The following is a 16,782-nucleotide window of genomic DNA, read 5'->3' on the forward strand; positions in this document are numbered from 1 at the left end:
CTAAGCTCATCTTTAATCAGCATGCCCATGTTCTACCCAGTGGCTCTGTGGCCCACACGCCCCGAGCGTTCATGGAGTGAGCTCAGAGACCAGTGGAACTGAGCATGTTTTCCTGCCGAAAAAATCAAAGCAAACGAGAACTGAGCTTACCGAAACGAGTGATGTTGAGATGCGAACTGCCTTGACGAAAACCCATAAAGCTATGATGATGATGAGGAGGAGGAGGATTCATTTAACCAAGGAAAAGTGTTCTACGACTAAAGCATGCACATAGCAGTAAAGGTGCCGCAGGCCAGCTCTCCAAGAGCTACATCTCATCTTTGTGCGTGGTCTTGCACAAGGAAAAAAGCTTCACCTAACAGATAGTTCTCAACACCAAACCCTGGTCCCAAACAGATATCAAACCGCGTGTGTTGCTTCACAAAAGCAAAAGCTGAAAGAGATAAAGGAAGAAAGCAGCACTGGCCGAAAACATGTAATCATTTGTTCTTCCGCACAACAACATTAATTCTGATTTATATATATATATCATGTAGACTTTCCACGAAGACAAGAATACAGTACTGCTGTTCCTTTATGTTCTGAGAGTTCGAAGAATCGATCGAAAACTTGCATATGTTTTGCCTTGTGAATCGATTTCGAGTGGAAGTTGAGGGAGGTAGGCGCATGTGACTAAGAACAATGGTGATCATCATGTTAAGGTCATGATGTTGTAGGGTTACGGGTTCACTCATTCTTTCCTTTTCTTAAGAATGCTCTTTGATGAAGAGGTAGTACTGATGTTTGTGTGAGTGAAAGAGAGAGAGAGAGAGAGTTGCTGGCTCATGATAGTCTCACCAACCCACCGATTGAGATGCAAGTCATAAGAATAATGTTGATAGTAAAGCATACAGTACAAAGTGAAGCTTGGATCCCTAGGAGATATATAAAGAAAAGGATGGTTGCGTCCTGGTTGAGCTCCCTGCAGATACCCTGTACAATCCCCAAATCAACATGGATATAAGCACCTCCCTTACTGTTCCTCACAGCTTAATCTAATGGAGCCTCCCACTTGTACAACCTGTGCACTAATCATGTGAAGCACCACTCTCGCTCTCCATCTCCACAACGCAATGATTCAGCCCATCTCCGAGAACCAACCTTTTCAGTGACTGTTGGCCAACCTCCATGAGTGTTTCCAGCTGCTGGCCAATGATCCGGTGCTGAATGCTGGAGAATTCACCCATTAGAACCATGCGAATGAGCATGCATTCTTCCTACAGTCCGCGGATATATGCACATCCGGGAGGCTAAATCAACCATCGCTTCACTCCATGGCTTTGGTGGGCCAGTCCGCTCGTGTGCTGCCTCGACGGCTCGGCCCCAGTCTCCACTTCGGAAAGAAAGGTGGAGGGAGGAAAGAAGCCGAGGAGAAGAAAAGGCCGGAGGAGAAGATTCTTTATAATCACTGAAGGCTCCTCTTTAGTCCCTCCAACTCGCAGCCAGCACGTAGGCGAAAGAGAGAAGAGAAGAGAGAGAGATGGCTTCCGAGAAGGTGGAGACCATCGTCGCGGGGAACTATGTCGAGATGGAGAGGGAAGGCGAGGTGAAGGCCTCGAAGAGCAAGCTCTCACGGTACTTCTGGCATGGCGGCTCCGTGTATGATGCTTGGTTCAGCTGTGCTTCCAACCAGGTGCTGGTCATGGCTCCAAATGCTATCGCTGCAGTCACATGCATGCCCTGTTTGCATTGGCTTAACATGAGGGGTGTCTGTGGGTGTGAGTTCAGGTGGCTCAAGTGCTGCTCACACTGCCATACTCATTCTCCCAGCTCGGGATGTTGTCAGGCATCCTCTTCCAGCTGTTCTACGGGCTGATGGGAAGCTGGACTGCGTACCTTATCAGTGCGCTCTACGTGGAGTACAGGACTCGGAAGGAGAGGGAGAAAGTGGACTTCAGGAACCATGTCATTCAGGTATAGATCATTATCAGCTTCTCTGCAAAATTAGCAGAATTCATCAGATATAGATCTTCGGGTAGTTTAAGGTGAGAGGAGAGTAAACATCATCTAAGTTGTTCACTTCTCTTCAGTGGTTTGAAGTCCTCGATGGGCTATTGGGAAAGCACTGGAGGAATGCAGGTCTGTTCTTCAACTGCACATTCCTTCTTTTCGGCTCAGTGATTCAGCTAATAGCATGTGCAAGGTGATGATGAATACCTTTCCACGATCTTATTTCTGATTCATCCTTCTACGAAGACATTTTTCCCACTTGTTCTTCTTTCTTGCAGCAACATTTACTACATCAATGATAACCTCGACAAGAGAACCTGGACCTACATCTTTGGGGCATGTTGTGCTACAACAGTCTTCATCCCTTCCTTCCACAATTATAGGATCTGGTCCTTCCTAGGCCTCCTGATGACTACGTATACTGCGTGGTATCTAACAGCAGCTGCCTTGCTCCATGGGCAGGTAATGATCCGAAGTCCCACCAATATGCTTCTTCGTCCCTTTGTTTCTCATGTTCTTGATGAGACTTGTAATCTGTTTCAAGGTGGAAGGTGTCACCCATTCAGGCCCATCCAAGTTGGTACTGTACTTCACAGGCGCTACCAACATCCTCTACACTTTTGGAGGCCATGCTGTCACAGTGTGAGACAGCCACCCTACGATCTATATGGTCTACGGATTCTATATGCTTAGCTTCCTCTGACAAGAGAACTTTTGTTGCAGAGAGATCATGCACGCCATGTGGAAGCCGCAGAAGTTCAAGCTCGTGTACCTGTTTGCCACGCTCTATGTGCTGACTCTCACCCTTCCGTCGGCAGCTGCAATGTATTGGGCCTTCGGCGACATGCTGCTCGATCATTCCAATGCCTTCTCTTTGCTCCCGAGGTCTGGATTCAGGAATGCTGCAGTCGTCGTCATGCTCATCCATCAGGTACCAACGCCAGTGCTCTGCTCGATGCGTCTCTGTTCATCTTGTGCTGATGCATTCACGAACTGATCGATGCTGCGCACAGTTCATAACCTTTGGATTCGCGTGTACGCCTCTGTACTTCGTGTGGGAGAAGGCGATCGGCATGCACAAGACGAAGAGCGTCTGCAAGAGGGCACTGGCGAGGCTGCCCGTAGTGATCCCGATATGGTTCCTAGCAATAATATTCCCCTTCTTTGGTCCCATCAACTCCACCGTCGGCTCCCTTCTCGTTAGCTTCACGGTGTACATCATTCCAGCCATGGCGCACATGATGACCTTCGCTCCCGCTTCTGCCAGAGAGGTAAGCGTTCTCGGAAGCCACACCACCATCGACTTTTCTGTGATCTCATCAAGTACATACTCCTAAGATCAGTCGATCGCTGCAGAATGCTGTGGAGAGGCCTGCATCGTTTCTAGGAGGCTGGGTTGGCCATTACTGCATGAACGCGTTTGTGGTGGTGTGGGTGTTGGTGGTCGGCTTTGGATTTGGGGGGTGGGCGAGCATGCTCAACTTCGTACATCAGGTGGATACATTCGGCCTCTTCACCAAGTGCTACCAATGCCCTCCAAGGCACTAATGAGTCGAGGGGGAAGCAAAGAGAAGTGGATTACGTATGTGTGTGAGTGTGGAAGGATTTGGCTGCTTAGATTGTATGTATGCTTAATGAGGTGCAATTGACCTGGAAAAACCATGTGTTTGTCGTAGCATCATTCCAACGGGGGTACTGTTACTGCTAATACTACTACTACTACTAATATTATATTGGGGCTTTTACATGAAGGAATCAAAATCTCTTTGTAGTTTCATAGGAAAAAGTTGGATAAAGTTGAGCATGCTTATGTTTCAAGAAAGAGAGATGGTGAGCATTAAGTTGTACTGGAAGCCAAAAGCTTTCTTCTACATTCTCTTCATCCAGAGTTAAGAGTCTAAATTGCAGTTCTCTCTCTCTCTCTCTCTCTCTGTTCTTCGATTCTGGAAAGATTGGAGCAAAACTCCCATCTTCTAATGCTGAAACAACTAAAAGCCTCGAAATGCTCCTCCAATGGTTTATCACTACATCTGTACATGATCACAAGTTGAAATAAGTTGGGCAAGATGTTGTTCACATTCACTGCACTTCAATCGGTTGATTCTCTGCACTTGATTTGATTGAGCATGAAAATGTATGAATGCTAAAAGAAGATAATAATGCTGCCTGCATTAAACTGCGTGGGGGCAATGAGACTTTCCTTCCCATTGGACCAGAGGCTGTGACATGCTGCCTGTGCAGACACTGAAGACCCATATCACAAGAAGAAAAGGGTGGAAGAAGATGGACTATGACGGGCACAAGGCCAAGAAAGAGAAAAGCCCCAAGGAGTTGATGCCAAATCTACTTGCTCTCGAGTTGCCATCTCATGTGATCGTTGTAAAGGAAGGTGGAGCCTCGGAAATGAGGTCTCATCTCGGTGTCCCCTTTTACCAAAAGCCACTTTCCCCCTTAGGAGACCTCCACACAAAGAGAGAGAGAGAGAGAGAGAGAGAGAGAGAGAGAGATCATGTTTCCGCACCACCTACCACTTGAGTACTTGTGATCTCGAAGACATGTACTGCTCAAAGAAAACCTCATCTTTCTCAGCAAAGGACGATTTAGAAGTCGCAAAGCTATTCATGTGAGGTTGTCGGTGCCACATCAATCAGCCAACTACTCATGCAATAATCCGAATCACATCGGATCATAGCGGTTGTTCCAAGTTGATGATGGACTTCAAGTACTACCAGTGTTGTGTCATATTGGATACAGTTAGAAATGAAAGGAAGGTGATGATGGTATATAATCCAAATAAATCTACTTCTAGTCCACTGATATGCTGAATCATCCATACTGTAAGAGGGCAAATGTACTGTCTGCTAAGCCACTCATGGCTCACTGTTGTGGAGTCGGAGTCACAAAGCTGGCACAGGTTTCTCCAATCTTATCACAGAATTGAAATGGGAGGAACATGACAAGCAAGTACCTGCTTGAAGAGAAGAGCCAAAATTCCAGGAATCAACCTTCTCTTCTCATCCAAATCCAGATGTTCTATCTGCACTGTTGCCAGCTCTGGTTGTGTTCTTGCCCTGCATCACATGATCAGCATCTACTCAGACAGTAAGAATTGGAAGGGTGAGGGCAGCTGAAGGCAATGGTTGGAATGTAGCATGGTGCTTGACATGCCTGCAAAAGAAGCAGCTTATCTTCTCATCAGTGATTCATCCAAGGAGTGTGTGAACACATGGAGTCCCTCTTCCAGGTTTGAGGCATGTCATTCCACTTTGTTCTTTTCACTTTGTGTCCCCACTTGGAATCCTACATCTTTATTGGCACTGGTAATACTCAATCCATCATATGGGATAAGGATGGAGCTCTGATATAGAAAGCATCATAGAGGCTGCAATGTCTTCTATGTGGAACCTGGTTGTCATGATCAATGAGCTCGGATGAAGTGAAAGAAAGAAAGAAAGAATCTATCAGGAAAAATCATGCCAAAACAGAAAATAACATTATTATGAAACATTGCCAAAAGGAAATTAAATCTCTGGAAAAAAAACACTTAGTTCATATCTCACTGTCTTACTACTTATCAAATCAAGGAAATCAATTTCATACTTGTGCTGGATTTAGTGATTAGTTCTATCACAGTTTCTGGAACTCGTATGAGAAAAGATTCAGGTATCAAAAAATCATACCTGGTTGATCTGGCTCCATTTAGAGTCCTCTTGGTTACACATAATCGATAGCATGGCTTCAAAGGCAAAGTTTCAGTTAACTGGAAACTCAAAAAGACACTACATAACAAGAAGAAAAGAAAACAAAGCAATGAATGGTACAAGGATTTATACAATTATTACTATGAAGTCTAATTTACTTCCTTAGGGTATACTCAACCTTACAGAACAGAAAATATTCACAGACAACACAGACTAAACAAGTTGGATGCAATTGGCAATGTGTTGATTCAGATTGCATGTACCTCTAACTCAAGAGTACTGAATGCAAACAGTAAGTATGTTATGAATCCAGCTATATAATCAGGTGTTGAGACTGACAAACAATGGATGATTTCCAAGACAAGATTCAAGCTATTTTGCAGCTCAGATGATAATATAAGATTTTCTACATGGAAATGCTATGAAAGACAAATATGAACAAATTTACATTCAAATGAGCACCAAGAAAACATGTAAAATTCAGCATGTTAGCTAATTTCTCCTATTAAAAAATGAGTTCCCATGGTCATTAGAGGGGTGAGATCAGAAGATGATCATGTACATATCAAGAAAACCTCAAACTCGAAAGACAAAAGAGAATCCTTTGGGTGTTTTCTACTAGCATGATTCATTGTGATACCTGCAAATTAGAAGTGACAAAAATCAACCACATACTGATGTCCATATTAGTTTGTCCTCCATGAACATGATTGTGAATGACGGGGGATGCAGCACAGGGAAAGAGTCCAAAGGAGAACAGTTAGCCAAAATTACACAGCCTTTGGATCTTCAGATCAAGTTTTTTTAGGGGTCTTCATCACTCAATCTACAGATTCAACTTTTGAGCTGGCAGAGACTGGATGTGGTGTGGCTTCTGCTGCTGGATAGATCTGATTTGCTGTAGAGCAAGGTCCTGATGATATGTGATTCCAACTAAAGCCAGGACAAAAGAAAGCCAGAAAGAAATCCCAGTTGTATGCATAATTCAGATAAGAAAGAAGTTGATGTTCACTATAAATTCTCATTTCAATCCAGGAGCACACAAGAAAGTAGAAAATGCATCTAAAATATAAGGTTTTTTTTTTCATATTGATGATGCCATATGTGATGCCACTTCCTAAACTGGTGCTTGCACTTCATAAACACGAGGCTAATGTCTCTTTAGCAGAGCAGCAGGAAGGATCAAAAGATTAATGCCTCAATTGTTGAATCTAAGAATTAAATCAATGTAAAAAATTATTAGCAACCGGTATGTATTTATATAACTTTCAGCTGTATAACTGTTGTTTCTTGTAGGTACATGTGCAATCTAAAGCTTTCCTAACATCACTGTAATCCCGATGTTTCTGATATCAACACAACTTAATGGTTCCATGTTCTTGTAAACCAGAAGTCTTGATTTTGATGCTCATATTTTAACAAAAAACCTTGAGTTAGAATATTCAGGAGCTAAAAGAAGAAGTAACCATATACAACTTGGATGAGCAAAGTTTAACTTTGGGTATGCATCAGCTGAAGTTTTCAACAGGATGATAACACAGTACATCTGTAAAGAATCAATCACCTATCAATTTTTGCAGCTTCTTTGACAAGGTCCACATAAGTCATCCAGACAAGTAATGGAAAAGGACATCTCTGCTCAATGATGATGAAACACTGGATGTTCAATAGCATTGTGTAACAAAATTCGTACAACAAGAACCAAGGTTTGAACACATTACTAGGAACAATCTGCCTCAACTTCGGAATTTTGCACAAGGGTGAGGAAACAAAAGAACATTGTAGAAGCAATGGTGAATAGAGCTCCTGTCAATGGCATTAGACCCACCCACTCTGATTCATCACAGTCACTTGGATTTGTCGTTCTCTCTGGTGCCTGAAACCGAAGGCAGCATAAACAAGTTCATGTGGCTGAAACAATCTTAAACAGACTAAATGCCATGAGGGGACTGTGGCGAGTTGCACTCGAGCAAAATGCTTCGACTGCAGTAGGATCTCGAAGTGCTTGAAGAAGACTGAAGACATCTCGCATCTCCACTCAACGTGATAACCTCATTTTCTTGTTGCTTCTCGGTGAATAACCTCCCATCATCATGACAGCCTTCACCTTGTACAGCCTTAGCAAAGCCAGTGTATGAAGGATCCAATCTCTCACGTAGCATTCTGAGAATTTGTTTGATTGATGGTCTTTCCTTCACTTCCCTCTGAGTGCACAACTTTGCTATCCCCACCACCACATGGAGCTGCTCTAAATCGACTGCGTCTGCAATAGCTGGGTCAACCAATTCTGAGAGCCTAAAACTGTCTGCTAGTTCCTGAGACCATTGAAGCAGATTTCTGTGACTAAGGCTTGCCTGCTTTCCAACCACAAGCTCTAGCAGCAGTACCCCGTAGCTGTAGACATCACTCTTATCAGTCATCATCTTGGTGACCATATACTCAGGATCCAGATAACCTGTACAACAAGCCACTGATGTCATTCAGTCTTGTGACATCCTCTAATCACAAAGGGATCATAATTATTTCATTGCATGAATTAGCTTACTGTTAGCATGCACTTGATAATATTTCTAAGGTGCTATGAAATCTCATATATTACAGTTTCCTCATCCATGTTATCTGACTTTTCACTGTAATATAGGCCACATGTCTATAAATTAACAACTGTCACTCAACAAAGGTCAACTAGTATTCTGTATGAAAAGTATCAGCATGGGCCATGCTTGCCTCCGCTGAAGGCGCTGACATATGATTTAACCAATATTGGCCTATGCTAACTGGTACAGGGATGTGCCAGTCAGTGCAACATATAGCTATCCCAGTGTCATGAAATGGAAACCGTTGTTAAAGCCATTGGAAATTTCAAGAAATGATAATAGTATTTTAATATGGTGCCAATTACCAACACAGAAATCATGCACAGAATCTAAGAGGACTCTAACCTGAAGTTCCCAATGCATTACCATTATGCGGTACATGTCTACTTGCGCATCTCGTAGAATGCTCCAAACCAAAATAAGCAACCTATTAAAAGTCAGTATTTGTTAGCTCTTTGCACGAATAGAGAGCAATAAGGAATGTATTCATTTTTGCTCATGTAAAGTACCTTTGCTAAGAAATTCTTATCGAAAAGGACATTGCTTGACCTTAGGTCCCCATGACAAAGAGTGTTATCACAATAATAATGGAGGTACTCCTGCATGCTCAATTTAATAAATTAAAGAGCTTCATAACCCTATGCTAGACATTTGGACAATCTAATTGAAATAAGTTGCTCGATTTCATAAAATTTAGAGCTTTGTCATCATATGGACACAGTTGGTCAATCTGAAGAAATAATCTGCATATTACAGAGCTTTCATTCTATGCGGATTATAGGTGTTTGAAACCATCAGTAAAATATATAATATGGATGCAACTGCAACGTATCTTCTTACTTCCAACTAGACCTCATGATGCAAACCAACTGTAAGAGGTTATTTGAGGCCTAAAACAGTCCAAAATTCAAGTAATGTAATACATGTGACAACATGGACTTGAGATGTGAAAATGCATCTAGAATCCAAAAACATGCATACTTTTCCCTAGATAGTTCAAGAATAGATGAGAAAGATTGCTGGATGCCAGATCAAGACTTAAGTTAGTTTGGTGAAAAGACCTAGATACCAGCTATTTAATAATCATCAAAAGCTTTTATGGAGTAACATAGATTGATTAAAATTGATTAATTTTTTGCATACAAAAATAAATACGCACTGGATAAGCACATGAACAGCAGACATAAGACTGCTCCTGAACATGCAGCTAGGTGGACATGCATAATAATTAAAGAAACTAAACTGCACGAATTTGGAGGTAAACATTTGAGATAGTTTGGCATGTCCACTGTTTAACAGATTGAAGTTGTTAACTGTTAGAAAACATAAAGTTAACTTTTTAGACCAGGATGGTAGAAGTAATTTCATAATAACAAATATACCTCCCTGCTCAAAGAGGTTTCCTTTACATGAAACTAATACAAAGTTTACTTAAAAAGCTTTCTGATAAATGAGTTTGATGCACTTTAATTATTATGGCAGTAGCAAGTTTTGCAATGAGTTACCAGAGCATTAGCAACATCAATGGCTATTTGGATCCTGGTCTTCCATGGTAATGGAGTTCGTCCAGATGCTGCAAAGATAAAAGAACAGAATTTGCCTAACTTGAATTGTAACACCAAACATTGGCCATGAAGAGAAGATAGAGCAGAGATTACAATAGAGTTGATCTTTTAGGCTTCCATTTTCCATGAATTCATATATCATAAACCTGAAAATAAAAAAGAAACTACAGTAATCTGTATCTCAAAAGCACTTTGAAGTTTGAACTACTATATGATCACATAATGAGGTAACTACCTATCCTGTCTAGAAGAACAGAAGCCTCTGAGAGTAACAAGATGACGATGATGCAGTCTGCCAAGAATTTCCATTTCTCGACAAAAATCTTCCTCACTAAGTACTGACATGTTCTTAATCTGTTTCACAGCAGCAACGAACCCATCATCAAATTGAGCTTTGTACAGGATTCCAAATTCACTTTTTCCTAAAATTTTGCTAAAATTGCCTGACGCCTTCTTTATTTCCTTGTAACTGTACCTATGAAACATGGTGGAAGCACCTGTAAAAGGTCAAGGTAAGACTGATTATTCATTTCTTTAATGCACCGTTGCTAATTAGCTTACTCCATTCCTAACAAATAAGCCAAATAAAAAAAAGTGACTCGAACAAATATAAGGGAATCACTTTGATATGCCAAAAATCCAACAGACCATATGGTCAGCAATATTCTCAAATTCATAACTAATTGTTAGTTTAAAATGGCCTAAAGATATCATTGATCTGAATAGAAGTTCACATCCAGTAGTCCAAGTCAAGACCTAAAATTGTTCATGAAAAGAAAAAGGAAATGAAAGTCACCAAACGTTGACCTAATCCGCCTCATCTACCATATATATGTTTCTTTATTTGTAAATATCATGCTAAGTAGTAATTTAACCAATAAAATTTTAACATCTTCCCTTAGAATATAATTTTCTCAATATTCTCTTTCATCTTGTGTATTTTCCTATCTACGAAACCTTATCAAGAGGACTTAGTGATCTACTTCTAATGACCATTAGTTAGATTGCACCATTAGCAACCACATTTTAGAATTGGCATACCTTTCTTATTCTTCCAGACATGTGGGAAAGAGGAGGCATCCGATGTGCTCCTTGTTGGATTGCTGGCACTTCTTAATTCTCTATTTTTCTTATGAATGAGAAGTATCAGGATAATTAGTAATAGAATTGCTGATCCAGTAATCATAATACCAATTCCTGGTATTAAAGTGAGCTGGAATGGATGGTGATGTTCTCTAAATGGTTTAACAAAAAGATCATGCGCACGAATTGGTGCAGAAGCTGGAGAAGTTGCTGGGGCAACAGGTGAAAAAAATGGCTCTGAAGAATTCCCTGCAATAGAATTTCAGTTCACAGAAAATTGTCATGACAAACAAAAAACAATATAAGTAAAAGCGGTTAAAGCCCACTCCATATATTCAAGAAAAAGATAACTAGAGTGTTCAACATTTCCCTAGGTCACCAAAATAAAATGGTTAAAGAGAATAGACTGCTTGAACATAAAACCAGAACAGCTTTAAAAGCATAAAAGGATATATACCTGATGGTTATCATTCATAGCTAGTTCATACAGATTAAGTAGACCTCATCAATGTATTAAGCATCCTATATAGGGATACAAACTATGTTGACACAAAAAAAAATAATCGGTGTGAACTAAAATAACACCACCACTGATAACTCAGTCGAGCAATGTTCATACTTTAACATAAGCCAAAACATAAAACTTAGTTGAAGCATGAACATAGTACAAAACACGAGCAATGTTTTCTTATACGAAGAAATTGAGCATCACAATTAAAAGTTACAATTGACTCCAATAGATTAAATCAAAGGTTTAATTGCATCAATGAATTAAAAACCACGAACCCAGTGCATGAAGCAACCTACGCCTATGCAGGCTCACTTCTATAGTCAGTTGCATTAATGAATCACTACAGAAAATGTTGCTCTCATTCAGAAAATAACAATTGGCCCAATTGACATGGGTATGATTATGCCAGCACACTGCATGAGGTTCTGTCTGAGCAAAGGACCAATATTGGACCATATGATCTGGTGCTAGTTGACATTTGACTTTTTTAATATTTTCTGGTGATACCAAGAAATACAGGTCATATTGATATTGATTATTGTCAAGACACCACTAATCAAAGCATGTATTATGTTGATGTTTGTCATATATGCATTGATTGGACTAAACTTTTTGCTAGATTCAACAATAAAATATCATACACACCTTAATTTCTTTGTTTGCCTTGTTTTTCAGTTACATTTCAAAATTTTAAAATCTACTTCATGACAGAGTAAGAAGTCTAATGAACAAAATACAAGATACCATTTTTGATATATTTGCTTGATTTTCAGCTTTATGATTTTATACAAAATTAGTATTTCATGCGTCAGAGGCTTTGAATATCACTTTTGACTTCATCTTAGGCTACTAGCTTCCTCCATGAATATAATGTGCCATAAAGTGCCAGCCCTACGAAGTCTGAAAGGGAAAATAAATAAGCTCTTTAAGCATAAATTCTTTTTTTTATATGACAAAAAATCTAAAATGGACACACCTTGATGAATGCTGAGCCCTTTAACACTGAAGAAGCAAGTTGCAATATCAATTATTGATGAGTTCTCCCCCTGGTTTGCAAGTGCAACAAAAGCTGCATCACGGCAGGTATTCAAGGTAACGTTATCTTGGTCTCCTACAAGATGGCGAAGGTATGACAAACCAGAGTTTAAGCATCTCTTGCAACTATTATCCAGTGATAGTGGCAGCTTGCAGTTTCTGATGACATCATAAAAATTTGGAGAATGCAGCATATCTGAGATAGTTACTCTCCCCTCACATTGATAGGAAATATGAATTTTAAGTCCCAATCCACAGAACATAGTTGCATTAGAAGGTATTCCACTTAATTTCAAGGTGTCAGAAATAGAATTATAGCAGTCATCAGAAAATGCTGATGGAACCCCCAGCTCTCCTGTTGCATTTGCATAATAAGCAACAGAAACTGCAATGAAGGCATTGATATAGCGGCAACACTTAGCTCGTCCATTTTGATCTGAGCATACAGAAGCTGCTGCCGTTAAATTCCACCAACTCATATCCAGGGGACAATCTACGTAAGAAAATACGGTTGTTATCAGAAATACCAACATATTTTCATCGAGGTGCATCATTCATGTAGTGCTAATGGTATGCATGAAAAAGACTAACTAAATCATTACTACAAAAAAATCCCAACCATGGTTAACATCACATTTTCTTATATGTGCCAATACTGAGAGAGAACTGCCAATGCAAAGCATAATTTGAAATTCTGTATGTAGCACAGAAAGTCTCTAATTCCCATCTTTTCTTAAGCAGCAATAATCCTGACACTCCAATAGTGGTTTTCAATGGACTTATTATTTTAATATTCTAGATTATATGCTATTATATCTGTAGCTTCAAGAAGATATAAAGCTTCCAACAGCAACTTGATTGTAGGAAACATATGATATCGTTTCATCAGACTGATGACATTGATAAGAAGTTCTTGAAAGCAAGGTGCTATATAAACTATATACTATTCTTCAATGACACAGGTTACCAAAGATTTCAGTGAAGCAACATTTTAACCACAAAGAGGAAACCAATGTAATGTGATTCTGGACCAGACCAGCCGGCCAACAGGGAAAACCTGAACTGGACCCTTGGCCAATGTGGTTCACTAATTCGACAGTTTTTATCAATATTGACAATAATACCCTTAAATAAGTACACATATTTACTTATTGATGGTATTTTAGTCCTTTTTGCAAAAAAAAAAAAGAGTATATAATTTCTCAAAGCACACATTATCCACTTCTCTTTCTAGTTGCCCCCTCTATCTCTCTCGTCTATCCTTCTTGAAATCTATCATCACTATCATCGGTAATTCTTTTCTTGTCATCCTCCCTTATTCTTTTTGAAATATATTCTCTTTCTTTTTTTTTAACCATTGTCTTTCTTGCCTTCTTTCACAAACATTTTTTTTCTTATCATGACGTGTCATTTGCTGACCTCTTTTTCCTGTCAGCTAATTCATTAGAGTTTAGATTTTGATTTGTTGATCATCAAATTTTATCAACTCATTCTCTAACAAAATAAAATTTCATAAGTATATTTTCATTATATATCTTAATATATTTTTAATACCAAAAAATATTTATCTCTCAAATATATAATAGATACATATATTTATTTTTAGATATTTTATATCGAATTAACAGCCTGATTGCTTAAGCCACCGGTCCAACCAACGATCGAGTGACCCAAGCAAGGCTTGCTCAAGTTGTTCAGCCAGACATAAAACTATGCTCCGTAGTTTATGTTATGGATAAGATGCAGAAACTTTTGCACCAGAAACAAAGTGAAAATTAGCAAATGCTGCAACATAGCAAATCCTCAAAAGCAATTGAAGTCTTCGGGCTCAAAAGAAAGTATGCTCTTTATAACAGAAATCTTCTAATTGCAGAGCGATCACAATATTGTTATGGATCAAAGAGAAAGTGCTTACTTTTAAAAGTGGGAGTAACACTAACCTCCGAAAGGTTTGATAACTCTCACGTAAAATAATGAGAACAAAAATGTATCAATCGTTAAACAATTAATGGAAGTAAATCTATTCAGCTAAGCCATACAATAGCATTTACACCAAGGCCAATACCAAAAAGGGATTCACAAGCTGTCAGAGAAATTATACAAAAAAAAAATACTAGTTGTATACTTGTATGATACATAGGAACGGCTGGGCAAGGCCTCTTAAGTTAATTGAACGAGGAAGGACAACAAATATTCAAGGAAAAAAGAACAAACTAGGAACAAAACTGGGCCCTTCAGTTTCGCTTGCCAACCAGGTGAACAGAAGAAAAAGACAAGTGATGATTAATGCTTGGTGACTGTGTGTCTGAAACAACTGGCATGAACGAGTTCTGGACAGCTCAGGCTCCAGGCTATGCAGAAACGCATGGCAGACTAGAACGATAACAATAGTAAAAGATCAATGACTAGACGAAACCTAGTAATTTCTCCTTGGTCAATCCGTATTACTCCAAAATATGGTTTCATTACTCCACTTAACCGTGTTCCATCTACTTTGCCATGCAGCAATTACCTTGTTAGGCAAATAAAAAGGAAGGAACTCGGCGAAAACGACACCTTTTAGAATTAGCGTCGAGTCATGAGTCGTTTGTTCAAAAGACTCAAGAACATGAGACCAAGTATGCTGCCAAGAAAAATGCAGCAGCTATAAGTCATTCTCACAATGAACATCGACATCAAGCCGTGATGCTAACGTTTGAAAATCCATGTGATGCCCTAATCTGGAAGTAAGGAAAAGCTTGCCCACCAAAAGGAACCATTTTGAGGAGCAAATGCTGAGCGAACCGAAGCCTATCTCGGAAAACAACAAATGACCTTGGACCATTCTCACAACAAACCCCTACATAACAAAATGAGCTCGCACCGAAAAGATGAGAAAGAAACAAAAGATCATAAAGATAGCCATGAGAACCGCAAAGAACCAAAGCCAGAACCCACAAATCGTCAGAAACAACGACAGCCGGCAATAAACGGAACTTCGACATGGATCCATCGACGAGAGCAAAGGAAAAGAACCTCCTGCGGTCGCCGGCAAGAAGCTGGGCCCCGCAAACACTAGCGCTACCAGGAAGGAGGATAGCAAGAGGTACGGCCGCATCGGAGACCAGCCAAGGAAAGCAAGAAAGGCGAACAGGGCAAGCGAGAGAGAGTGGGAGAGAGCAGTGGGTAGCGAGAACCACACTTCCTGCCTCCTTGCTCTCCTAATTTAACAACTCCACCAAAGTCCTCCTTTCGAATCTTCGCCTCGTCTCGGTCCGTAAAGCGCGACAAGGGAGGGAGCGCGGCGGAGGTGGCGACGAGTGGGGGTGCCTTAAATGGTGCCGAGGGTGAGCGGAACCGGACGCGACAGCCACGGCACGTGCGGTGGTCCCGTCTGGTGGGGCCAGCGGAACCGCGGGCGTGGGGCCCCAAGCATGTCGTGCGTCGGGAGGAGAGGTATTATCGCGAGCAATACGTTGTTGCGTCCCCGCCTACGCCTTACCTATCACTGCCCGCCCGAAGTGGGACCGACATTCTGTCCAATGAAAAACTAGGTAAATTTGAAAGGTGCGACGCAAGAGTTAAGCGTGAGCTCGTCGACAATGATTCCGCCGTGCGCTGCAATCAAGTTTGATAACGGGCTTTAAGTCAGGCCTCAAGTTAAAGTACGATCCAAGCCGTTTACAGAAGTGCAGCCCGTTAAGGGTCAAAATTGACTGAGACTCGTCATACGGGTCAAAATAGACCCAAAGACTTTTAGTGTGTATATATACTCTGTTAATTGATAGTCGATATAATGATGGTAAATGTCGATTGGCGATTTTTTTTGGTATTTAAAATTTAATTTTTTTAAAATCCATTGATAATGGACTGTATTGGATGGAAGCCAACGAAATTAACATATATATATATATATATATATATAATAAATGTGTGAGCCCAAATGTTGTCATCATACATGCGATTATTGAAGGGGGACTTAACTAACACACTAATCTAATCATACATTTGGCAAATAGACTTATTGTCACTCATGCATACACATACTGCACAGCACAGATATTAACTTATCGTTCCTATCATTTAAGCGAAGCATAATTGGGGACAGGCAGTGTAGAGTCACATGCTATTTTAGGGCATCGTGTGTCATCCCACCTGTGTTGCATCTATCAACACCGAGGTGGCGCCACCTGGTACATCCCCGGTGCTACAGTAACTTTCGTCATCTCTCTCCCCCACGTCATCGTCCGAGATAGCATTGTTAGTTTAGATGATTTTATTTAATTGAATAAATTATATTATATATTTAATTAAATTTTGAT

General features: G+C 40.3%; 2 protein-coding genes across 2 annotated transcripts; one reads left to right on the forward strand and one right to left on the reverse strand.

Annotated features, from left to right (window-relative positions):
- Positions 1 to 1,448: 1,448 nt before the first annotated feature.
- Positions 1,449 to 3,906, forward strand: LOC135615420 (auxin transporter-like protein 3). The gene is made up of 8 exons (XM_065113882.1): positions 1,449 to 1,672; positions 1,768 to 1,953; positions 2,070 to 2,182; positions 2,268 to 2,451; positions 2,534 to 2,631; positions 2,713 to 2,920; positions 3,003 to 3,260; positions 3,346 to 3,906. Exons 1-8 carry the CDS (start codon positions 1,520 to 1,522, stop codon positions 3,535 to 3,537), a joined length of 1,392 nt encoding a protein of 463 aa, XP_064969954.1. The 5' UTR covers positions 1,449 to 1,519; the 3' UTR covers positions 3,538 to 3,906.
- A 3,401-nt stretch (positions 3,907 to 7,307) lies between these two features.
- On the reverse strand, positions 7,308 to 15,746 carry LOC103989086 (probable receptor-like protein kinase At1g49730). Its single transcript, XM_009407839.3, has 9 exons — positions 15,497 to 15,746; positions 12,423 to 12,974; positions 10,894 to 11,184; positions 10,088 to 10,349; positions 9,946 to 9,998; positions 9,793 to 9,860; positions 8,797 to 8,886; positions 8,633 to 8,714; positions 7,308 to 8,145 (listed from the first exon to the last, which is right to left on the reverse strand). The coding sequence occupies exons 1-9, from the start codon at positions 15,576 to 15,578 to the stop codon at positions 7,622 to 7,624; spliced, it is 2,004 nt and encodes a 667-aa protein (XP_009406114.3). The 5' UTR covers positions 15,579 to 15,746; the 3' UTR covers positions 7,308 to 7,621.
- Between the last annotated feature and the right edge of the window lie 1,036 nt (positions 15,747 to 16,782).

The sequence above is a fragment of the Musa acuminata genome, chromosome BXJ2-6 (genome assembly GCF_036884655.1).
Source record: "Musa acuminata AAA Group cultivar baxijiao chromosome BXJ2-6, Cavendish_Baxijiao_AAA, whole genome shotgun sequence".
Lineage (NCBI taxonomy): Eukaryota > Viridiplantae > Streptophyta > Magnoliopsida > Zingiberales > Musaceae > Musa > Musa acuminata.

Coding starts and splice junctions, on each gene's coding strand:
- LOC135615420 (XM_065113882.1), top strand. CDS start 1,520: ATGGCTTCCGAGAAGGTGGAGACCATCGTCGCGGGGAACTATGTCGAG. Junction 2,452..2,533: donor CTGCCTTGCTCCATGGGCAG/GTAATGATCCGA, acceptor ATCTGTTTCAAG/GTGGAAGGTGTCACCCATTC. Junction 2,632..2,712: donor GGAGGCCATGCTGTCACAGT/GTGAGACAGCCA, acceptor CTTTTGTTGCAG/AGAGATCATGCACGCCATGT.
- LOC103989086 (XM_009407839.3), bottom strand. CDS start 15,578: ATGCGGCCGTACCTCTTGCTATCCTCCTTCCTGGTAGCGCTAGTGTTT. Junction 11,185..12,422: donor AGGGCTCAGCATTCATCAAG/GTGTGTCCATTT, acceptor ATTCTATTGCAG/GGAATTCTTCAGAGCCATTT. Junction 9,999..10,087: donor TGTTCTTCTAGACAGGATAG/GTAGTTACCTCA, acceptor TTTTATTTTCAG/GTTTATGATATATGAATTCA.